Source organism: Mytilus galloprovincialis, chromosome 13 (genome assembly GCF_965363235.1).
Source record: "Mytilus galloprovincialis chromosome 13, xbMytGall1.hap1.1, whole genome shotgun sequence".
Taxonomy (NCBI): Eukaryota; Metazoa; Mollusca; class Bivalvia; order Mytilida; family Mytilidae; genus Mytilus; species Mytilus galloprovincialis.
Genome location: NC_134850.1, coordinates 12,675,105 through 12,702,162, shown reverse-complemented (window position 1 = coordinate 12,702,162; position 27,058 = coordinate 12,675,105). Strand labels below are relative to the sequence as shown.

At 34.6% G+C, this 27,058-nt stretch overlaps 1 protein-coding gene across 3 annotated transcripts in view; it reads right to left on the bottom strand.

The window, feature by feature from the left end:
- Positions 1-7,478, bottom strand: part of LOC143055964 (solute carrier family 2, facilitated glucose transporter member 5-like) — a 34,762-nt gene extending 27,284 nt beyond the window's left edge. The window contains exons 1-2 of one of the 3 annotated variants that reach the window (XM_076229025.1): positions 7,258-7,478; positions 3,572-3,620 (exon numbers count right to left, since the gene is read on the bottom strand). In XM_076229025.1, the coding sequence (XP_076085140.1) occupies positions 3,572-3,586 (15 nt within the window). In that variant the 5' untranslated portion in view covers positions 3,587-3,620; positions 7,258-7,478. Of the gene's footprint in view, positions 1-3,571; positions 3,623-6,420; positions 6,607-7,257 lie in introns of those variants that run through there. The other 2 variants (XM_076229028.1, XM_076229027.1) reach the window with 2 other exon arrangements.
- Positions 7,479-27,058: the final 19,580 nt, after the last annotated feature.

The following is a 27,058-nucleotide window of genomic DNA, read 5'->3' as shown; positions in this document are numbered from 1 at the left end:
GTTAGATCTGTAATATATATATATAGATTGTTGGGTTGATGTTTAGACGAGTTGTATATAAATACATATATATAAAGACTTGATGTGATTGCATCCGAGACAACTCGTTACAAGAGAAAAATGACACAGAAATTAACAACTAGAGGTCACCGTACGGCCTTGAGCAATGAGCAAAAACCAAACCGCATAGTCAGGTATATATGCCTCGAACTGACAAATGTAAAGCAAATCAAACGAAAAGACTAATGCCCTAATTGTTGTACAAAATTGAACGAAAAAAAAATATGGACGAAATATTTTACTCGAATGAATGGTTTGATGATAGTTAGCAGAAAATAACGATTTGATTTTCTTTTGTTTGCATTGTTTAAACAAGAGGCTCTCAAGAGCCTGAATCGCTCACCTGAATTTTTTTTGGTTTAATCTCATATCAATGATTATTTTGGCTTTTCAATTTATTTAAATGTTCTTTGAATCGTCCTATTTTCTTCAAAAGCAAAAAAAAAATCATTTTCTCCTATGTTCTATTTTAGCCATAGGAGCTATGTTTCTTGACATACAAGGAAATGAAATATAAAATTTATACTAGATACTCTGAAACTCTAAAACTCATTTAGCCTATGTTTGGCTGAAATTGATACAGCAGTTTCAAAGGAGAAGATTTTTTAAAGTAAGTCAACATGATGAACAAATTGTGAAAAAAGTCTTTAAAGGGCAATAACTCCTTAAGAGGTCAATTGACAATTTTGGTCAAATTGACTTATTTGTAGATCTTACTTTGCTGATCATTTTTGCTTTTAACAGTTTATCTGTATCTATAATAATATTCAAGATAATGACCAAAAACTGCAAAATTTCCTTAAAATTACCAATTAAGTGGCAGCAACCCAACAATGGTTTGTTTGATTCATCTGAAAATTTCAGGGCTGATAGATCTTGACCTAATGAACATAAGTCATGTCAGATTTGCTCTAAATGCTTTCGTTTTTGAGATATAAGCCAAAAACTGCATTTGACCCCTATGTTCTTTTTTAAGTAACGGCAGCCATGTTTTTTGACGGATCAAAAATCGAAGCACACACTTTGTGCAGGATAATCTAAGGAACAATCATGCTAAGTTTCATCCAAATCCATTCAACAGTTTCAGAGGAGAAGATTTTTTAAAGTTAGCAAATATGATGAACAAATTGTGAAAAAATTGTCATTAAAGGACAATAACCCCTTAAGGGGTCAATTGACAATTTTGGTCATATTCACTTATTTGTAGATCTTACTTTGCTGATCATTTTTGCTGTTTACAGTTTATCTTTATCTATAATAATATTCAAGATAATGACCAAAAACTGCAAAATTTCCTTAAAATTACCAATTAAGTGGCAGCAACCCAACAATGGTTTGTTTGATTCGTCTGAAAATTTCAGGGCTGATAGATCTTGACCTAATGAACATTTTTACCCCATGTCAGATTTGCTCTAAATGCTTTCGTTTTTGAGATATAAGCCAAAAACTGCATTTGACCCCTATGTTCTATTTTAAGTAACGGCGGCCATGTTTTTTGACGGATCAAAAATCGAAGCACACACTTTGTGCAGGATACTCTAAGGAACAATCATGCTAAGTTTCATTCAAATCCATTCAGTAGTTTCAGAGGAGAAGATGTTTGAAAAATTGTTAACGACGACGACGATGTCGACGACGACGACGACGTCGACGACGACGACGGACGCCAAGTGATGAGAAAAGCTCACATGACCTTTTAGGCCAGGTGAGCTAAAAAGGGAAGGGAGTTTCTCGACAAACTTAAATTATGTTTTCCTCCTTAATGGGTGCACCAAGATTTACATTTACACACTAGGATGCTCATCCGTAAAACAGTTGACGAGTGTTTTTTTCTTCTCTAAATGCTGGACTGTATATATAATATATGGTGTATAGACACAATGGTGGACCAATTGATAAGTCTGAACGACCAGTTCCCAATTCTTCAACATTGCTGTAACGCCAACCCATTTCACATTATCGAGGATCTGGCTAGGATTTTAGACTAAAGAATAATCCAGACACGAAATGCACCTGCTTGCATATAACATTTAAAAAAGGGACATTACTAAGAACTACCCAAATGTACTTGCTCTGAGCTTTGTGACAATAAGCATTGTGTATAAGTTTAATATCATTTGATTGTGTCAAACTTAAGTAAGAGAACGTAAATAAAAATGCAACATTTTTTCCATTTATAAAGGGCAATACTAGTTACTCTAGAACTTTAAAAGTGACACAACCAAAATTCACTCTTGATCTGTATTTTGTGGTAATAAGCATTGTGTATAAGTTTCATAACATTTCGTTGAGTCAAAAATAGAAAACGGAAACGGCAACGGCGTATAGGCATAAAACTATCAATTGTTGTTAAGAGTAAGACTTCTAGTTGCCTACTTAACGACTATTAGATTTTAAACATTAATATAACAGGGTGCTAATCAAATTTGTTGACTTATGCTGCCTTTCGTAAGTTAGGTTGCAGTGGATCATACACTTCTCATAAGAGGGACCGCAGAAAATCTTTTTCTCGACTAGCATGTTTCTCCATAGCTTAAACGCACAACGACTTACGTTTAAAACAACATTCATTTAAATCTTTTTACGCAATACAAAATAATTATCTATTTAGATTTAACTCCTGACCTCTGGCTTTTCAGACATCTGAATTAAAACTAGTATCTAGATTGCAGACACTTAATTAATTGCATGACTTAAACAATGGTGTATATAGGAGACATATACCTAAAAACCAGGACAAAGTAGATGTGATCTTCCATTCAAGACGACTATTTTAGACCTGAGAAGAAATGAGTAATACGATTTATAATGTGTATCTTAATGTTCGAATACATTCAATCATTTATTATAATTGAATATATTTCCATATATTGTTAAAGTAGAACATGTCTGATTTTAAGTAGCCTAGGGGTTAGATGATTGTAAGAACTTTTGATATTATGGCATGCAGCAAAACTATCGTGGAGAGGAGGGTCATCTTTTCTCGCGAAACAAATAATCTGATTAAAGAAAAGTATTTGGGTTTTTTTTCAGAACTCAATATTATATTTATTTTTATCATGATTTCATATTTACTGTTGATATACGATGCAAATTAATTATGTTACACAAAAAAAATATGCATTTATATTCAAAAAGTATTCAAATTGTAATATAAAGCAACTTATGTGTTCGTTTTATCCAAACCGGAAATACTAAATGTAAGTGTAGGACAAATTCGAAAGGTGCTGACATGATACTACTCATCACTGTCAAACTCAATATAAAGTCACGTGCAAAGTAGAGCTGAGAAAGGTGTGGCAAAAAGATTATTATTCTGTCGAGTGAATCCCGAAAAAAATACGGAAATTTATAAATTGGACGAACGGACGGACAAGGTGAGTGCAATAAAGTCCCATTCTAGGAGTTATGGTTGGTATAATATTTTCCGAAAAAAAAGCCCACATATATTATTCATGTTCATCTCCTAGAGCTACTGATCTGAGATAATAATAAACTATATTAAACATACCTCTGTCACAACCATGGCTGCCTTTGTTTAATGCCCTGAGATCGCTAGCCTGTAAAATGTTATAAAATATTCAGTACATTTGTACGGTGTATATATATGTTCTAATTAAAAGACAACTAGTTTAACTTTCTGGTATCATCTTTTAATATACATGTTAAGGAACAGTCTGCAATTATTTTATAAGATGTATTATTTTCCAAAGATCTCGTGTTTCTTAAAATTAGTTCAAGGTCAAATAAGACTACTTACAGATATATAACCGTGTTAAGTTGACGTATACTTTCGACTCGAGTGTTGCTTGCGTCAACTGCACTTGGCTCCGAATTTTTTTCCTGTATACCTTTATACTAATTAAGGTATATAAGAACTTTTTTATGACAAGTACCTTAATATTAGAGTAAATAGGAGAGTTATTTTCTATGACAAGTGTCTACATTTTAAGGTATAAGATTTTTTTATTCTGAGACAAGTGCCTGTGGCTGTCATTTTAAAGTGGTCATACATAGTAGATAATGAAGAAGCGTGGATTAAGGACGAAAACATTATTATTTCAGATATGAGTATAAACCCTGCTTAATTTGTACAAGACCTATAGACTGAGAAAAAATATTTAAGTGCTATAGTTCACAAAGGCAAAGTCTGCAAGTACAGCACACCCATTTCTTATTCCATCCGACTTATCTTTACTCTCACTCCGGACACGCAGCAATACAAATACAAATACGCACGTCAAAATTAATAAATTTATATTTTCTGACAATGCACTATATATAGCCCTGGGCGAAAAGCCAGGGACGTAGCAGAGAGCGAGAACATGTTCCGAAGGAAGGCCTCGTTTTAATTTCCTGTACTGTACATATAAAAATAAGAACATTTGTTATGATTACCATATTAGAGACAAAATGACGTAAGCCATTTAATGTTAATATGAATGAGATGCCAAGTAAAATGAAAACAATATGATAATAAGATGTTGGTTTTGGTTACATAACACGATCGTCAAAAACACATTTTGATAAATTCTAAAAACTTTACAAATATAATTAGTTTGGAGGAAAGGGGCTGTGTTATGAAAATTGGACTTACCTTTTTCAGAGGAAAACACAGAATTCAGAAATTGTTATGTAAATAATGTAAATAAATCCGACTATACTTATTGATTTTTGCAATTTAAAACTTTATTATCATATGTTTCTCAAGTGATTTCATGTGGTATCCATTTATCAATCGCATGTTAGTATCGTGAACACATGCGGATCTTGAAAAAGGGGGTCAGCAAGACAACATAACCCATATTAAGTATATATGTAGTACATCAAGTGGCTTCCCTTTAACCGGCCTATGGTCTGTACTTTCTATTTATCAGATTTGTGACATATTGTTGACAAAAATAGTATTTCAAATTGGTTTGATTTAAAATTCAGAAGTAGATTTGAAAATAAAATTGAAACAATGTGATTTGTACAGTACGTGTTCAACTTCACCAAATGTATATGTCGTGTTTAATAAATCTCTTAATATGTAACGAGAGACAAGGATTATAGTAGAAAGTGTATGCATTTTTTATTTTCCATGTATTCATAGTTTACATTGTATATAATAAATGTTGAATAATTGAATAAAAATAAGCTTGATGTACTGCGAGGCAACGGGAAGTATTGAAAATCTTGTTTCGCTTCTATTTTACATCATTTGCAACAACATATGGTAGTAAACGATTGCTTCTCTTGTTTAATCGGGAAAAACAATTCATGCTTAGTTCGCTGTTATTTTTTTTACAATTATGGATACAAACGCACCCTTTCCTCGAACCTTGGATTTTACTGAATATGCATGAAATATTCGCCACTGGACATAGATCAAATAAAATATAATCAGTCGAAACTTCGATCCGCTCAACCGAACCTATTGAGATATAATTATCATTTGTTCTTTCTTTCTGATTATATGCATTATAAAAGTGTACCAAGCAACAGTTAATATTTTGGATAACTCCATAGAACACTCTAACAATGTGTCAGTGTGAATAAACATTTATACACACAGATGTTTGACCTCATTATGTGTACGAATTGTTTGAATAAGATATTTTTCACTATCTTAGTTTACATGGAGTCTTAGTGTCAGTTGAAGGTACACGTTAATTTACATAATCTGTTTATACTATTAACTTCAATAAATTACAGATAACTCAGCCGAAATTAGAGAGGATAAAAAAAATTATGATTTAAGTACATTTCACCGACAAGTTGACTGAGCAAATTGACCTAGGAGATTCTAAACATGGAAGACTATTATTTTATAGGCAGTTGAGTGTCAAGTGTAAAATGTAGTTTATTTCTCCTTTTACCATGTTTACGACAAATTCTCAGGTGCATTTTTGGTTTCGATGTATAAATTCGCACATAGAACCTGTCAGAATGGGAACTGCGTAGATTTGATGCCACGCTGAGAGCGCTTGCATGTTGAGAACACTTGTGACAACTCTTACCATAAGAAGGCGACGAAAGCTTGTTGTAATGGTTCCAATATATACCCTCATTTTTCAAAAAAGTTTTACACCTAGGAGTTCACTCCCGTATTCGGAAGAAGAACAGCAATCTTACCGATCAACACCAATATTGCTCCCGCCCCTAACATACCTAATATTAATGAAATATTTGACTTTGTCTTTGCGATATTTCCCACTGGAAATAAAGTAAGCAACAGTCACAATTAATAGTTGATAGGAAAAACTACCCTGTGTTAGCCACTCTCAAAAAGGGGGTTAAATATACCAAACAATCAGACACAGGGATACGTTGTGGTTGCATTTAATACGAAACAAAAAGAAAAATAATAAAACTCACCGATTTATGTCCTGTACGGTATCAAACGTTTAACCGATAATAAATGTGACATACACTAATACATTGTATCCTTATATTCTTTTTAAAGGACTTATCTATAGACCATGCCGAGGACCATGCTTTTTAATTTTTTTTAATGGAGACAACACTGATAATTTGTTCAAATTCCAGTATTACTATGTTGTTGAATGCATGATATAGGTAACACACTTGCTCTTATCTAACCTTGAATCCTCTAAAAAGGTAAAATTAGTCCTTGCCGTTCTTTCATTTCACAGATAGAAGTACTGATGGGCAATAGTTTTTCTCTTTCTCACATTCTTTTAATACATTTTCAGACATTATAATACCTGTCATGTTATATGAATGATGCCATGAGAATAATGAATGATCAATACATTTACTTAAACCATTTCTAAACAATTATGTTTAAACGGACATTTAAAATTAGTGCAATTTGATATAGCCATTTTAATGAGGATGTATAAAAAAAAAACACATGTACATTAATAACTGTCCTTAAACTTTAAAATGTTTCTCTTCCTTACTTAGGGGATGGTATGAACATTTTTTTACAATTTGGGACGTAAATAAAAAAATTTATAAGTGTTCTATTAACACAGTTGTCTCATAATAACATACACAACTAGCGTGTCATTGAACTTTTGAAATCTACAACATTTGATAAGAGTAATTCTACCTCGAGAATTCTACATTAGTAACACGTTATTTCTGCATTTAAAACAAAATGAATTTTAGTCCGTTACAGTTATTTGCAGTAACTCTTGGAGGAATTGTACTTAATAAGAATAAATCACTGAAAAAATCTGTTCTTACCTTTGAATGGACACGCCCCTTTCACCTGTGTCTATAGATAACAGTTATCACATTTTTAAGGATAGCTACAAAATCAGTACTGCTCGTCTTTACTGAAGACTAAAACATATATAGATCTGCACAATGCAACGCAAGCATTTGCCAAATCGGTCGGCTGACTTAGTTTGTTAGTAGAGGGAACCTTGACCTGTGTCCCAAATATAGCATACTAAAGTACATAGGCAGAAGTTTGTGATAAAAAAAGTGGCATGTACAATTTTTAAAAGTTAAAAAAAATAGAAGTGATATTTAGTAACTTGAGAGAAAACACAAACATGTACGTCTGTATTTATTCGTTAGTAACAATACATTGCACACATTTAATTGTCGTACTATCTCGTTTCCATTGTTAAATCATATACTGAGTGATAAAAGAAACGCAACCCTTACATATATTTTTCTGTTTTATATTAAGGTGGATCCCTACAGAATGAGATATAGCATATTTTTTTAACCATTCAACTTTTTCTTAAAATTTGCATACATATACTATGTTATGGCCTCTATAAAAATTTGAGTTAAAAATAGTATGTCACCAGACTCGTGTCCATGGTAACGGTCACCAAACATACCTGATTTAGAAACTCTGGATTTTTTTCAAGCCTTTAAAAGTATTTTAAAAGGTTTACATTGTCATATCGGGGCCTTTTATAGCTGACTATGCGGTATGGGCTTTGCTCATTGTTGAAGGCCGTACGGTGACCTATAGTTGTTAATGTCTGTGTCATTTTGGTCTCTTGTGGAAAGTGGTCTCATTGGCTATTATACCACATCTTCTTCTTTTTTTCTATTGTTCTCTATTTATTACAAAACTAACATTAACAATGGAAATAAAACACAAATAATGGCATATTCATATTTATTAATTTCGGCTCCAATTTCTTTAACACTGCTGCACACAAAAAACACAGATTTTGTCAAAAATTTCAATTTTACTTAAATTTCCAAAAAAAATGGTCCAATGAATATTTTTAAAACAAATTGACATAAAATGGTCAATACAATGAGCTTTAAAAAAATATAGATAAAAATATGGGTCACCATTTTTACCTAAAATCGTTTTCGTGACCCTTTACGACAATGTGATCAACAGCAGTTCTTTGTATATCTTTTTAAAAATTTTCATAACGGTCAACCAACTCGTGATGGCGTCCGTAAAATTTACGAAGGGATGATTTCAACTTCACCATTTGGAACTCTTGGTTTAATAGCTTCCTTGTGAGCAGTAACCCTCTATCAAGAAAATCATGATAGGAAATGCAAGCACGGGAATATCGTATCAATTAGGAGATATATACCCCGTATGCAGGTGCTGCTGGAATGTTTCTACTTAGAAATGGAAAGTTCACAATTGGAAAGCTGAAATCATCTCTTTTGTCGTAAAGTTTTGTTTTCAACCGACCCTCATTGTCAATTTCTAGATGTAAGTCAAGATATGAAGCCGACTTAACTGTATCTGTAGTATCCTTTATCTCCAATTCGATGGGATAGATGCGTTCCACATAAACACCAAATTTTGAATTGTTTAGTGAAAGAACGTCATCTATATAGCGGAAAGTAGAGTTAAAGGATATGGCTAACTTCTTATCTTTCTTCCTAAGAAGTTCCTGCATGAAGTCAGCCTCATAATAATAAAGAAACAAGTCGGCAAGTAGAGGGGCACAGTTTGTTCCCATTGGGATGCCAACAGTCTGTTGAAAAACACGTCCTCCGAACGTTACAAATATGTTGTCAATCAAGAAATCAAGCATCTTGATAATATCGGTTTCAGAGAATTTTTTGTTTACAAAGTGTGACATTGTTAAACTTACACAGAATAATACAGTTTCACAATACGATCAAATGAATGCAATTTTTTTGTTTCTACGAACAATGATTACCATGGCAACAGAACAAGAAGATGAAAAATTCAAGTTTTTGCATTTTTCGAATTCTGATGTGCAAGAGTTACTCTCTAACAGACAAAAAGAGATCAAATACCATGATTTCAAAGCTACAACACATGGCTTCTTTGTAAATGTAAACAAATATTATGATAATCCAACTTATATAAGCATTTCTGCAGTCAAAAATGAGCAAAATAAATTACTCAGCAGTTAGCGAAAATCACCATATATTTTTTTCTTTCAATCATCGATTCATAGATACCAGTCATGCAAGTAAATTAATTAATAAAATGTCAAGATTTTGTCGCTCTGTTCTCAATTCACGATTTAAGTTTGTTGAAGCATAAGGATAATAAATTATATATTTTCAGTTGTAATAGTAACACAACCAAAAAATGATGAAATTATAACTTTTTCAAAGGTTTTTCAACTTTCTTTATTTTTAACGCCTCAATAATTAAGCAAAAATATAGATTGTTATATTTAAAAATATGTTGATAGTTTACGCCTCTGATTCAGTCAAATACTGATTGATAGTCATAGATTAATTAGAGTTCACTTTGTTCCCTGTCAAAATTGTCAATCCTTCCATATTGAATAGTACAGGTTGATCCCAGTCAGATATATCATATTACTAGTATAAGTGTAGACACAGATGAGTGTGGATAGTATGTTTGGATGTTTGACCGTGTTTTATACGACTAAAGGAGTTCTATGTTTTTCCTATATGGTGTTATTAATTGTGTAACTGAGATACTAATTGCATTAATTACCAAATGATTATGATAGAATATGTTCCACATCTTTGATTTTGGATACATTTTGTAGCTAGGAGGGCAACACATAAAAGGTTAATTTTTTCAAGTATTTTTTCTTATATGGAAGATGATATCTGAGAACATGATATAATTGTAATTCAGTGGTTGTCGTTTGTTTATGTGTTACATAATTTTTTTTTGTACATAAATAAGGCCGTTAGTTCGTTTGAATTGTTTTTCATTGTCATTTCGGGGCCTTTTATAGCTGACTATGCGGTGACATGTAGTAATTTTTGTGTCATTTTGGTCTCTTTTCGAGAATTGTCTCATTGGCAATCATACATGTACCACACCTTTTATTTTGTATTTGCTTACTACATGTACATGTATTTGTATGGTTCTATTATATTACTTTGTGGTGGATTGTCAGTATCATTAGTAAAACATTCTGCTAAAATGTCAAATTGTTTCTCAGATTAGAAGAAATTTATTGTTTTTTTAGGAATGATAATGCCCGACATGATGCTTGGGGCTAGATGAGTTAGAAAGAAAACTTCTGTGTTGTTTTTAACAATTCTTTGATAATACAGTCAGGGGTACTACTTGTACAAGTTAATTTTATTTACTTCAAAAAGTGAAAAAAAAATATAAACATAAGTAAATAAATAATAAAATTGAGAAAGGAAATGGGGAATGCGTCAAAGCGACAACAACCCGACCATAGAGCAGACAACAGCCGAAGGCCGCCAATGGGTCTTCAATGTAGCGAGAAACTCCCACACCCGTCGGCGTCCTTCAGCTGACCCCTTAAAAAATATGTATACTAGTACAGTGATAATAAACGTTAAACTAAACACTGAATTATACACAAGAAACTAAAATTAAAAATCATACAAGACTAACAAAGGCCAGAGGCTCCTGACTTGGGACAGGCGCAAAATTGCGGCGGGGTTTAACATGTTTATGAGATCACAACCCTCGCCCTATACCTCTAGCCAATGTAGAAAAGTAAACGCATAACAATACACACATTAAAATTCAGTTCAAGAGAAGTCCGAGGCCGATGTCAGAGGATGTAACAAAAGAAAATAAATAAAATAACAATAATACATAAATAACAACAACTAGCAGTTAACTGACATGCAAGCTCCAGACCTCAATTAAACTGTTTGAAAGGTTATGTCTTCAACATATGAATATCAGGCACAATCCCTCCTGTTAGGGGTTTAGTATCATACTATCATAAAATATATGAGAAGAACAAAACCCTTGTCATGCCACCAACTGTTTTTCAAAAAATAAATGTGTTTAGTTCCGATGCAAAGACCCTTATAAGTGAATCAATATTAAAGCCAAAATATGCAATCTTTAATGACCTGACAACAGTATCGTAACTATATTCCTTCTTAATAAGTCTGTTTAAAGGTTTTGTAAGATTTGAGGTGAATACTGACATTTTTGTGCTTTGTAAAGAATATTACCATAAAAGATTGGATGTGAAATACCTGAACGTAAAAGATGTCTGCATGTTGGGTTTATATATTGTTAAGAAGTTATTTTCTTTTGCAAGATCTCCTTACCAGATTTTTATTTTCACGACAACAAAAGATCTCTTGTAAAATAATTACGTACGAGAATGTGTTTGGGGAAAACCTCCCCCAAATTATTCACCAATAGGCTTTTGTCATAAAAGTCACGATTTGTGATTAATTTATTCATATTTTTTAAAACCTACAGATACTTTCATTATTGAAATTGTTAAAATACATTTCAATAGTCTGTGACTTATAATACATAAAGTGTAGAAAAGATTAGCGTTGATGTAATTTCTAATATAACACAGTATAATAAAAAAAAGTTTATAAAACTTAAAGGTTAATTAAAATAGTAAGAGTCCATAAACTCTGATAAAACCAATCTTTATCAACAAACAGAACGAATAGAAATTAATTATAAATTTTCTGACTTGATACAAGCATTTTTAGGAAATAAATTGGTGGGCCAAACATCACATTCAAATATACAGAGATGAGATATGATTGTCAATGAGACAACTCGCCACAAGTGACCAATTAACACATAATTTATCAGATATTGGCCACTGTACGGCTTTACACAATAAGCAAAGCACATACAGCATAGTAAAATATAAAAGACCCCGAAATGGCAAATGTTAAAACATCAAACGAGAAAGTTAGCGTCATAGTTCGAAACAAAATAATAAACGAAAACAAATATGTTACACAGCACGAAACGGCAACCACTGAATTACTGGCTCCTGACTAGAATACTATCGATGTTCTTTCAAGGAACTTAATGTTTAAAGTCCGTCCGGCCGTCCCCATAATAACAGCTTGCAGGAATTCTGTACTTATTTTTTGCGTTTCTTTCAATTTGTGTCCCAAACTTTTTTGCTTAGTAGAAACATTTATACACAAAAAGACAATTATTTATTAAACATGGTTCTATGCAATCCTGAAATTTAATTAATAAATAGTATCTTACACCAATTCAATAGTAATAGAATGGACTTTTAAAAGATCTATAAGCATTTCCTCTGAAATATTTTCTTTTGACCTTATGATTTATGGTTTAACTCATAGCAGCCGGCGTTAATATTCATGAGGCCAGCCTTCAATAATATTCATGAGCCGGCAATAATATTCATGAGATGACTTGCGTTCGAAGAAGTGTTGTTAGAAACTATGAACGATAACTATGATTAAATAACGTTCCTATTTATATGTAAGTTATTATAATATATTGTAACTTGCTAAAAGTACTTTTAAATTTGACAAAATTCTACAATCGGGCTTTGTTCAGTCTGTTAAACAAATGAAGATACAGTACAGAATTAGAATGTTATTGAATACCGCTAATTTTTTCTAGTTTGTCTCTCGTTCTGTGTGAATACACTGATTACGAAACATGCATGTGCTTAAAGTCATATTAAACTTCAAATTAAAATAAAATATATATGCATATGTTTTGATAACTAAACGGTTAGTTTTTATTATGAAACGTATGTATACATATACTTCATTGTACTTTTTTCACAAGAAATTCTATAATTTGTTCAAATTAAGAAAAATAAAACTTTTTTTAATTGTTGTCTTCCAAATCTTGAAATCTAAACAGAAATACATGTTGCGTGCACGTATTTTATACATGCATTGCGATGAATAAAGGTTTTCAATTAAGGAAATCATTAATCATTATGTGTCTAGTTATAAATTGACATAAACGAAAAAAGTATCTGATAAATATACGAAAAAAGAATGGAATTTTGAAAAAAAATATTAAATAGAGTTAGCTGAAGGGTGAATTCTTTTGTTTACTATGTAACCCGATCGACGGGTCGGATAACAGACTAGTATTGCTTTTCTTCCGTTTTTTTCCCTGTTCTTATTTTATCACCCGATAGACAAGATCGGGTGACATATTGCTTTTCCTCTTTCTTTTTCCATATTAATATTATTATTTTTTTGCAACTACAAAATGTTTGTCCGGGTCTTTTCTTAGAGCCAATGAAACATATCGAAATGATTGTTCAATTTAACAAGCACACTTTAGAGTTGCAGTGTAACTTTAGAACAAAAACATGGCTATCGTAACCATGGACACATACAAAATGTTGGGAAAAAAAATAATTGCAATTCCATTATTTGTTTTATTATAAGACTTAACCGGATGAAACTTTATGGGAATATTCACTAGCATACTAAGTTGTGTTGACCATATTTAGAAATTTCAAAATGACTGCCATTACAATGGAAACATTTACCATCAGACCCTAAGGGAAAATTTTAAAGTAGCATATACTCACTTAAAATGATAGGTCAAATTCCGTGATTCTTTCATCGTATATTCCTGGTCATGTGTACATGTGGAATTTGTCTTCAAAATTAAGAATCGGTCACTGCAACCATGTATGCATGGAAACAACACATATACAAAACATTTTAAAAAAACCTGCTTCAAACTTGATTACACTTTACAAAAATATTTAGTGGGATATGCAGAGCTACTATTTGTCTTTAACATTTCCAAAATGGCAGCTTTTGCCATGGGATTTCCAAAAATATGATTTATTGCAAAATGCTCCAAATTTATGGAAAATTTACAGAAAGATGTTTTGCCATGTATATATGTGCATTCGCTTTTTAATTATTATTTTTTTTGAATGGCTGCAACTTAGTGGCATGGGGATTGGGTGGCGACATCTGATATTGCTTACAATGGGAAATTTACTTGTTATTATTCTTCCATCGTTTTTTTGTCCGGAGCATTCTTGTAGAACCGACCGACCAATGTTAATCAATTTTAAGCATAATGGTTATCATCATTTGTAAATTTGAAATTATACATTGGCACCAAAAAATTGCTGCTTTTACCATGGTAACTGAAAAAAATATTAAAAACAAATAGATTTTTAAGAATATACAAGGAAGATGTCCACTATACACAGGCTATCATTGGAACTACTTTGTTGCCATGTAAACTACACCAAAATGCTGAAGACATTATGAAACTTCACAGTAACAATGATCGGCTTTTGTAGAATTTCAAAATGGCTGCTGTTACTATGTAAACAATGCAAAAATGGTCAAAATCCTCCTAAACCTTTAAGAAGTACATGAAGTATTTCCTCTCTTAAAATGGTAGATAAAATCCATTTAAACTTGAATGATATGTTTTTTCTATTTACCAATGTAGGAACTGCCATGATTATTTTTTAAATAGTCTCAAGCAAATCAAAATGCTCCGAACTTTATGAAACTAATTATGAATTTAATTTGGCAAGTATAGAAGAGACTTTGGACTTTAGAATTTCTAAAATGGCTGTCGTTGCCATGAAAATGGCTAAAATGTGAAAAAAATCCAAATCCCCTAAATTTAATGAAAATTTAAAAAAGGATTTAGCAAGTAAAGCTATGCACATATGTGCATTCACTGTATAGAATTTTCGAAAATGGCTGCCACTAAGTGACAATGGAGGAAAGGTGACATCCGGTATTTGCTTTCAAAGACAAATATAGTTTCAATGTCCTTTCTTATGCATTGTGAACCAAGTCTTCCGCACTGTTAGTCAGAAACGTTCTGTTCGAACCCTTTCAGCGCCGAGACGTTGTTTTTTCACATGATTACGTTGCCATACATATTTCAATGACGTTACTAAAATGATACGTAACGTAACGTCAACACATTACCGTACAAGCACATGCACGCTATCCTCCGTAATCGATTAATTGGACATCTCATATATTCGGGGAAATTTCCCATATCTCCGGCCACCTTTGAATTAACTTGAGTTCACGTAGCGAATGCGTATTTCCAGTGATTTTTGTTTAATTTTCAGGCTAGAATTCGATTTTTTTTTATCCTTTTCTAGAATACTATTTAAAACACCCGACAATCATGATGGAAATAAATGAAGATTCTTACAGCATGATGAATATCATTATCAATGAAGACATATTGATGAAACTATAGCTCAATTTCTGTATTTTGATATAAAGAAGGTGGTACATGTAAAGGGTTATTTTCCTGCAACATGTTTTGACATTTTTTTCCACGTGCAGCCGTGAAAAAGGTTGTCGTTATTCATCGTAATTTGTGAAATCGGTAAAAAGACCAACGTGCAAGAAAGTTTTAATTGTTCGTTCATCGTTAAATGGCAATTTTATTTTGCCTTTTTTCGTGTAGTTAGGGAACATGGTGTAACTCGCACCATAAGAACTATTCAAGCTGATGCATTTTCCCCTCACAACTTTCGTGAAACTTTTTCATGCGATACTTAAGTGTATACAGTGTTCTACAAATACCAAAATCAATTGTATGGTTATACTCTATGATAAGAGCCTACCCCCTCTCTTTACGCCCCTCTATAAAGCATCATCAAATTTAAGATTTGATATCATCGAATAATTAAAAAAACGAGCAGTGTTCTCAGTTTCTTCATACTTGGCGCGGGTCTGTTTTTTTTTCTTAAACACCATCGATGAAGAGTTCGACTGAACACTGTAGATCTTTGCATATCACCACAAAATTAGGGATACCAGTATATAGCATTGTTATAATTCAACCATCATATAAGTCTCAACTTATTGAGTAATAAATAGTTCAGCGGCAAATATTTCACGAATACACAACACTAACTTATCTTTTTTCTGATGTATAATCTGAAATAAGTTTGCTTTAACATTACAATTGTGTGACTTATCTTTCATTTGATTTTCCGGTTTGGTTTTGAAGAATGTCACTTTTCTGACTAGACCAGTACATGTAGTTGTGAATATTTAGCATACATTTTGCTTCTTTTTTTATATAGCCTAAAATTATTTTATTTTTTGATATTCTATAATTCAAGTCAATTAATGTTTTACATGTCAACGGCATGCAAATTTTCATAATTTCACTAAATATTTATTTATGAAGCACTTGGTGTCTAAATTTAATGTATTAATACCTGTGGTTTAAACTGTCTTGACCTTTTTATAGAGTAAGCCGATTTTTTCCAGATACTATTTCTAAAAAGTGTACAATTAAACATGTACAGTTTTAAGAAATACTTTGCTGAGCTAAATACATGTCTGACCTATATAAACTCAGTTTTGTCATTAAATGGGGCCTGTCGCTCAAATAATTTTATGTTTCTTGTTGCGATCATTGACATCGAAAAATCAAATATGAACCCCTTTTTCTTGGGTGTGATTTCGGCAGAAAATGAGGAGAAACTTTCTCATCGTAAATACACATTCTTTTGGCAAGAGTTTATTTAGGGATTTCGTTAAAATCGATATAGCCCTAAATGCTTGAACTATTTTCCTTCATTGATTCCTACATTAGGATGTATAGTGTCTAATTACTAGTACATGTACACAGTTAGTTTGAAGTTTGAAATAAAAGAGGTAAATGTTGGTACCAATAGTTTACTCCAATCATAATAACGAACAACGTACTTTCCTTTTTACTGAGATTAATTCTTCAAGTAATGAATTTGATTTTAATAAATGCACAAATATAATCACAAACTGGTCGACTTACATTAAAAGCCCTTCTCTATACTTTAAACAGAGATCCATGCATGCCAGACTCAGTGAAAATGAGACTTTAACTCCAGTACACAAACAAATTTACAAAGATATATATAGGTCAACTTAGTTAGTCAAAAAAAAGATAGTCGGAAATATGCATTATACGATATTTCAAACACTAAAAGCAAAAGTATAAATTGGCTGCGAATAAATTATTGGAGGCTACACATAGTTGTTATACCATTCACTTCCTAAATTAAAATTTAGAAGTCTGATATTAACGAACACAACCGCTTAGACAATAAAAAAAAAACCAACTCACTACTATGGAAAACAACGACTGGACTGGGACAATAAAACAACTCTCAGACATGAGTGGAAAACATCGCTGTTGACTGACACAGATAAATGGTCCCGGGTTAAAATGAAGTCATTCAAATCCTATCCATAGTTAGATAGAAGATTGGACTTGAGTGAATAATACGCAAATTTAGACGACCCTTTCTTTTCAAGTTGAAAATTTGATTTTTAAACCAAACGGAAACATTTAAAAACACTGGAATTACAAGAGATGCCTCATTATATGTTTTTATATTTTCATCTCTTTTCCTTAGCTTTATTTGATTATTTCTTAATCTTTTTCATATTTAGTCATACGAAGTAGCTAGATTGCAGTCTTGTTTAGTCTTTCTTAGTAACGAAAAACACCGATTCAAAATGACGACAATAGTGCAATAATTTTAATGGATCAGATGGACTGATCTGCATGCTAACTTCTGTATATACAAAGTTCGTATATCAATTACATGTGTTGGGTTTGAATTGTCAGTACTAGTATTATAGAATTATGCACTGCCGTCCGTGTTTATATATTGTTTTATTCTTTAGCTGTTTTTTTTTAACAATAATGGTTGTTAAAATAAACAATTCAGAATTTTCTTTTGGCACCAGTATTATTTTGGAAAGAGTTCGCTATAATAAGTCATGATAGCTGCACGTAATGATTACAAATGAGTCACTTATAGCCACCAAAGTCATCGGGACAAGGCTATAAACTACGGGTCGTCGTAATGCCTTATACAATAGTTATGTATATATGATCTCCCCAAGTTTTTGGTTGGGTTGATGTTGAGTATTCTTTTCTGCCTGTGTACATTTAACTTGTCTTTTGGTCAGTATTATTTTTTTGCCATGACAGAACAAAGTCAATTATTTTTTCTTTAAACCTAATATGGTTTCGGCAGTCAAATGAAGTTTTTTATATACGTTTGTAGTGCTTCGTATGTTCTACTGAAAAACGACAAAAATGTCGTTTTGGCGTGCTAGCGGTAAACGACAAAAATGTCGTTTTGGCGCCGAAAGGGTTAATAAAAGGAAATAATTTAATTTTGGATGTAACGCGTCTTCTGATTGGCTGACGTTATTTTGTTATGAGCCGATAGACATAATTTAGTCATGTGACCGTGACGTCATCAACGTTTTTTCATGGTTTTCTACGGTTTAAAATTGAATTTAGAATTAAATTATAAGAAATGACTGTAATATGTTTTCTGTCTTTTCAAAATAACATAAAAATGTGGTGCACACTGTTAAATAACCAGCTACGCGCTTTATTCAGTGTGCACCATATTTTTTATGTTATTTCTTCATAGACAGAAAAAAATATTACAGTCATTCCTTAAATAACTTTTGAATACGAGTAGGGAATTATTTTATAACATGACGTTTTTCTCTATACTTCGCGATGGTACACAAACAAAACTGTTGAGAATTTTGGGAGTCACTTAATGTGTAATATGATAAGAATGTTTTACATTAATATTGTGATATGAGTGACATTTGTTAAACAAAAGAATAGTGATTGTATCCGTGCTGATGTTAAGGGAAATACATTTCTCTGACGTCCGTAGCATTATGTATCCTAATTGTTTAATTGCTAAGTATCCTAAAACATTAAGTGTTTCTCATTGATTTTTTTTCAAAAGAATAAGGCCTCTTGGGAACATATCCTTTAAAGTGCCCTTATGCAAATATGTTATGTGTACAATTCTGGCAAATATATATTTAATGAATATCAAAGGTTTATATAATCAATATCTTTGACAATTTCGAAAACCAGTGCACATCAATAATTTCTAAAAAAAAATTACATGCCTTTGAAATATCATTATCATTTTGTTTATTTTTCTGTTACCTGTTCTATCATCAGACACCGAATTCTCTTATACTGAGCTCGAAGTTCTCGGTGTGTATCGCTGTGTTTTTGTTTATTCACATTAGCTAGAGATGGTTGAGATCTCACAAAGCATGTTTTTTTCCCGTTGCATGTTTGCGCCTGTTACAATTCAGGAACCTCTAGCCTTTGTTAGTGTAATATGTTGGGTTCTTTTTTTTCATTTGTATGGATGTTTGTAGTTTGCGTTCATTTCGCCGAACTTATATACATTTTTATTAAGGGACCAGCTGAATTCCTCTACCGGTGGGGTATTTTTTCGCTGTGTTGAAGAGCCATTGAACGTATCTTTCCCCGAATTTGACCTGCTGATTTAGGCTCAAAATCGGGTTTTTACTAACATGAGCAATGAAAACGACGAATTCCCGTAACATGTGAAGCAAGATCAGCTTACCCTTTCGGTTCAACGAAAATCAACCCCAGTTTTGGACGGAGTTTGTGTTGCTTGTTCTTTATTTTTCTATATTGTGTTTATCTGTTGGCCTTCTCTTTTTGGTCATTACATTTGACAACCGTTTATTTTCGACTAATGAGTTCACATGTAATTTCGGTATCTTTTGCCTCTCTTACAGTGTTCTGTAGATATACAGGTGGCGTCTTGAAATAAAACTAATCCGTTCCCTATATTTGAATTAAATGTGAATCTTTGTGTGTAACGTTTGTACCTGCAATAACTGTATTTTGTGCTGTCAACTGCTATTTGTGAGTTTACAATATATATGAGTTTTAAAGTCATATGAAAAGAGTGACTGGCGAAAAAGAATGTTTATCCAATTATTGAACCAATGCATGTATATACCATTAACTTGGTCTTCTGTGCACGATTTTATCATTTTTACGCATCCATATCGTATAATCGTCAAAAAAATATCTCAATCTGTTATGATTGTGAAAATATGGCAGCAAATGAAATGTCGTTTTTTAAATATATTGTTTACCGATAGTCACCTTTGGAAACAATCAACAAAGAAGCATCGATATTGAGCACGTGTATAACATGTACAATAAGATTATATTTCATTTCAATGACAAATCTATGGGTATTGCGATCACCGGATTTGTACGTGAAAGGTCACACTGATTTCATTGTATACGGAAAACATCTCGTCGAATTGCTGACTAGAAGCAAACAATAAAACAAGTAGGTGTCTTCTAAATTTGAACAAATTATAGAACTTTCTTGAGAAAAAGTTTGATACTTTGTACTTGTTTGGCATTATATAACTATTTTGACAAGAGACTTATGAAGACGAAACGCGCGTCTGGCGTATTAAATTATAATCCTGGTATCTTTGACAACTATTTTCACCACTGGATTGATTCTGCTGGTGGACGTGTTGTCTCCAAGGGTATCACCAGGCAAGTAGTCATCATTTCGGTGTTGACAAAAATACCATATGTGGTATTTTTTTTTTTTTATAAATTTCCTGTTTACGAAACTGTGATTTTTTCAAAAACTAAAGATTTTCTATCCAGACATACATTACTTAAGCCGTATTTGGTACAACTTTTTGGAATTTTGAATCCTCAATGCCCTTCAACTTTGTACTTCTTTGGCTTTATTACTATTTTGATCTGAGCGTCACTGAGGAGTCTTATGTAGACGAAAATTAAATTATACTCCTGGTATCTTTGATAACTAATTATCATAAAAACTAGCCATTTAATTATAAAAAATTATATGCATATTTTTTTTTAATTGAAGTTTTTCGGATGATCTTTTTATATATATTAACTGAGCATCACTGATAGGCTTTATGGTTTTACAAAACTTTAAAAGCCTCTATTAGACTTCGCTTGTATTAGCCCTCTACTTTTTGTTGACAGTTTTGATACAATCATGAATATAACATGTCATTCAGTGTAACCACCCTTGCACTTCTGCATAGTTATCCATCAAACCAAATAATATAAAAACATTTTTTTTTAATTAAAGATTCATTATAACTGTTGTATCTTTACCCTAAGCCCGGGTTCTCCCTATTAGGAGTAGACAACTGATACCATTCTCCCTGCCAGGAGTAGACGATGGACACCAATGGGCCTCTGGTTGGATACAGCGGATGTCAGAGCCTGCGCACGCCTGCAGCGCCCTCTTCAGCCAATGGTCAACTACAAGCTAGACGCATACGAAGATACAGTTTACAACGCCCGAGTAATAGGTAATTACACAGTACTTAAGCCTAAGTCCTTCTTATATGCATACAGTCCAGGTCGGGTCCTTTCAAGGGAAATAGTCTTTCCCCAAGACGAACACCACATTATTGGTAGTTGCGGGTGGTTCGAACACACATGGTGTGACCTAGTTAGCCATTTTGGTCAGGGGATTCTGACCAGGTGCAATCAAGCGTGATTGGCAGAATTAATTTGGCTATTCTGAGACTTTGCAATTGGGATTAGGCTTAAAAGAAGAGCTTTAGAAGCGGTACCAAGCGTTGTATGATAAGTTTTTCACTGTCTGTGAAAGTTTTCAAACTTTGTTCAAGTCATTGATTTTTTCAGATTGAGTCTCGCGTGATTTCGTGTTACCAGGTAACAGCGATACTTGAGATCAATACCGGAAGTGATTTCCGTGATTTGTTTACATATGCAATACACATCTTTGCTATTTGTAAACGGGATTTAAATCAATAAAGACTTGTTTATTATTTTGTTATTGTTTTGTCATTTATTTATAGTGAGAGTATCACTGAATATAGGTTAATATTCAGCACAATGAGTGGGTTTAAAATCAAAATAAACTCCAGTCCGGAGTCTGTTCTCCTACATGTACCTGGCATTGGTACGGCTACTGCTCGTAGAATTATAGTAATGAGAAATAATGGCATAACAATTACACCAGAAATATTGGCCCAAATACCATATATGAAAAATAAAATGTCCCTTGTGTCCGATATGATTGATTTTTCTCCTTGTGAATTCAATGACATGGACAATGTTGATGTCAGGTATCAAGGTCAGCCACATGAGTCACAAGACTATGAGACAGATACACATGTAAAATCACACGAGGGAGGGGCAGCAAATTTTGTGTCCACACCCTTCACCCCGGGTACTATTAGACGGGAAATTGCTCATTTGCAAGAATTTAACACCGATACACAGAGGTGGATAGACCAACACGGTTCCACACAGGCACCTGTCCAGGGGGGTGAAATTTATCAAAAACCTTATTTAAATCAACCGGTTTTTTCTGACTCGGAGATTGCCATGGATACAGTGTGGAATTCGCAGGTTGATCGCACGTCAATGAGATCCATGCCCTCATGCATCGAGGAAAATGAATATCCAACCCAAGAGATGGACCGTTGCAGAATTTTTGACGATAATCTGTCCTGTAGTGAGGAATCGTTACTTCCCAGCCGAACTTTACAACCAGAAGTAATTGACCCAGCATACGGACCACATTATGTAGAATATGAACCGTCAGATAAGCCAGATTTGCCAAGTCTAGATCGGTCTATGAGTATTCAGCATGATAGCACCACTATGATAGAGGTTCAGCTGAATCAACAACCAAGGTTAGTGGGTGAACATTGTACAGAGCACGAGTCGTCAACCGCTATGAAAGAGCAACATTTCGAGAACACCCACCTCAACGACAGGTTCCAACAGAGCCAGACTAGGGAACCAATCAATCAGCGCAGTAGGTTGTTAGAAAATTCTGTCAACTATATTCAACCGCCACAACCAACAGTTCAACTGCCTGTTGAACATACAGTCAACTTCAACCAACAGCCTCAACCAGTTGTTCAACTGCCTGTTGAACATACCGTCAACTTCAACCAACAACCTCAACCAGTTGTTCAACTACCTGTTGAACGTATCAACCAGCGTCAACAAGCTGTTCAACTACCTGTTGAACAGGTCATCAACCACAACCAACAAAGACAGCAAGCTGTTCAACTCCCTGTTGAACATAATGACAACTACCCACGATCCAATACTAGAGCCATTCATCTACTTGGTGGTCATACAGTCACCAACACACAACCAATTCAACAATCAATTCAACAATCAACCCGGCATACCATTAGCAACGTACCACATCAATCACACGGCACATCCGTGCTTACCGGACAATTGCCTACTCAACAAGGTTTCAACAGGTCACCTCCGACTGTTGCCAACCAACCAATCAACCACAGGGCTACAGGTCAACAACCACCTCAACCCAACATCAACAGGTCAAACCCTTTACCTGCACTTAGGTCTACTCCACCCGTCAGGGAAAGGGAACTTTATCAACAACTTCCACCGACCGCCAACAGGGCCAATCAACCACCCTGTCCCAGGTCAACAGGTCAACTACAGTCAACTAGACAACAAAACTATACCTTTCCAGTCGGTACAGCCGGACAACAAAACAGAGTGATTGACAATCAACAACATCAACCACCGATCAGCCATCCAGTTAATATACCACATATCAACAGCCATGTTCCACCGACACAACAATTTAACAGAACAGGTCTATACCAACCTAACACCAACCAGTCAGGTTTTCAACAACCACTCAACAACACAATGGGTCAGCAGGGGCAACCGCCTCAGGCCATACATAACCAACAGGAAGTTTACAGGCAACAACCGGTGCAACATCTCCAAAATGTTACTGCACCTATACATCAGACTCAACAGCCATTTGGAAATATACCATATCAGCAAGGGAGGCCCTATCAGCCTTCAACAGCACCAAATCTTGTACAAGGAATGACTCAATCAGGGTATTATGACACAGCTCCACACTTGCCAGTGTACCCACAACAACAGCTGTACAATAACCGTCCACACACTCAGTTTCAGGATCAACGCAGTATGTCTAGTATTACGAGCTGCTCAAATAGTGATTCTGATTCATCTAGTTCTACATCAGGGGTAGTGTATCGTCGGAGTCGTCATAAGAGTAGAAGCAACAAAACACACTCTAGACTCAGTATATCAAGCAGACATGTTTCACCAGTGGAGGAGGAGGCTAGTGAACACTCATCGCCACACCGAAAGAATTCAGGCAAGAAGCATGACAAAAGGAGGTCAGACAGACATGGTCAGTCGGAAACGGATGGTCACCATTCCTCAAGCAACCGTCATAGAGCGAAGCCAGCTCCAATGAAACAGGACAAGAAATTTTTCTTTTCGGTGCCCAAGAACCTTAAGTACACAGGGAAAGGCAACTGGAAGGCATTTTACACAAAGTTCACCGGGTACGCTGAGGCTGCCGGTTGGACGGACAAACAAAAACGAGAACAGCTTTGTTGGTGCTTGGAGGACAAAGCTAGTGATTTTTATACAGTGCTACTGGAATCCAACAAAGACATTGCTTTTAGTACAGTAGTGACTAAAATGGTGAAACGCTTTGGTTTTCAAGAACCACAAGAAACTTCACAGATACAGTTTCAGACTATTACCCAAAAGACAGAGGAATCCCTGGCGGATTGGGCGGATCGTGTATTATCTCTGGCAACACAATCCTTCAAAGACCTTTCTGAAGAGTACATGACAAAACAAGCAGTAATGAAATTTTGTCAAGGTTGCAACGACCCAGAGGCTGGACAACACGCATGTGGATTTAAACCAGTATCGGTTGAAAATGCAATTGATATAATTAAGTGGTATCAGCATTCAAGAAAGGCTGTGCAAGCTCATATTGCTCAAGGAAAAACACATGAAGTCAAACAGGCGTCAGCTCCAACACCAACAGCACAAGTTAGTGACACACCATCAGTGCACGGGGTAGGCTCATCTAAACCAAACATAGACACACGAGTATCTCAAATGGAGCAACAGCTTCGTCAACAACGAGAAGAGCAACAACAGAGCATGCAACAGATGCAAAGCCTACTGTCCTCAATGGCTTCACTTACAGAGGAAATGCGACATTCAAACAGATCTAGTGGTACTTCGCCCAGTCGGGACTATAGATCAGACAATACCTCACGTGGACGTGGTCAAGGTAGAAGAGGTGGTTATAATAATCGTGCTGGTAACCGCAGGTCACAAACCCCAGACGGGGCATGTTTTTATTGTCATGAACTAGGACATTTCAAAAGAGATTGCCCAAAGTTAAATAACTCACCTGGCAGCAAACCGCCAACTCAGAACAAGCAAACAGAACGCAAATCACTTACAATGAAATTGCCAGAGGACCAAGCAACAGAGGGACCATCTAATGGGTTTACAGTGGTAGGAACAATTGGGACTGCTCAACTGTTGAGAGTACAGGTAAAAATCCAGGACAAGCTAGTAACTGCATTGATTGATACGGGCTCAGAGGTTACCATAATGCAGGACAAAGTTTTTGATTCTCTGAAAGAAAAACCTTATGTCATTAGAGAGACACTTATGCATGGAGCAGGCCGAGAAATGCAGATGACCTGCAGAATTACTAATCCTACTCTGTTTAGTATACAGGACCTACTTTTCAATCACAACTTATATATCGCTCCAATTGACTGTGAGATGCTACTGGGCCATGACTTCCTAGCTAGTAATAATGTTATACTCAACATTGGTCAAGGATACATGTCTATCAACGACAAGACAGTTAAGCTAGTCTTAGGAGGAGAGACACCATCTGCTCAACCCTCAGTCAGCAGAATTACGATACCAAGCTCGGTAGTAGTCCCACCTAATTCAGTAATGCAAATGAATTGTACAGTACCAGTACAGGATAATGATTTTGTGATAGAACCAAACTCGAAGACTACACTCTTGATTCCCAGATCAGTTTGTGCTAAAGGACAAAGTCCAGTTGTTTGTTTTATGAATGTGACGGACAACCCTGTCCGACTCCAGGGTGGAATAGAAGTAGCTGAGGCACATGCTGTGACAGTAATTGAATCTATGGATGATCCTCAGGAGCTCAGTGTTGGCACTTGTTCAACCAGTAAAAAAGGTAACAGTCAAAAAGGTACACCGCCCCCACAGGAGGATCTACCAGATCACCTTCAAGAACTATTTACAACATCCAGTCAGGATTTGACAACAGACCAGAAATCAAAATTGAGAACTTTGCTTTACACGTACAGTGATGTCTTTGCAAAGACAGAGTTTGACCTTGGTAATTTTAGTCATGTAGAACATGAAATTGATACTGGTGATGCCAGGCCTATTCAGCTCCGTATGCGGAGAACACCAGCTTGTTTTGTTCAGGAGGAAGAGGCACACCTCAAGAAAATGTTAGATGCTGGAGTTATACAACCTTCAACATCAGAATGGGCTTCAGCACCAGTGCTTATCAGGAAGAAAGATGGCGGGGTACGCTGGTGCATAGACTTCAGAAGGCTCAACTCAGTCACATCACGTGATTTATTTCCGTTGCCCCTGATAGACGAATGTCTGGATACTTTGGCTGGAAACATATGGTATTCCAAACTGGACGCTAATAGCGCATATTGGCAAATAAAGATCAAGCCAGAGGACCGTAAGAAGACCGCATTTGTCACCAAATATGGATTGTTTGAGTGCGTCAAGATGGCTTTTGGACTTTGCAACGCACCAGGTACTTATGCCAGAGTGATGAACCTTGTCCTCAGAGGTTTAACGTGGAAAACTGTTTTGGCCTTCCTTGATGACATACTGGTTTTAGGACCATCTTTTGATGAACATCTCACTAACCTACAAAATGTATTTGCTAGATTTCGAGAGTATGAACTTAGATTAAAGCCTAAAAAGTGTGCTCTGTTCAGAACAAGTGTAGAATTTTTAGGCAGGAGTGTCAGTAACCAGGGCCTCCAAATAGGCCAGCAACATTTGCAACCAGTTAGTGGTTGGGTGGTGCCTACTTGCACAAAAGAAGTTGAACAATTCCTGGGATTTGTGAACTACCACCGTTCATTTATCAAGGAC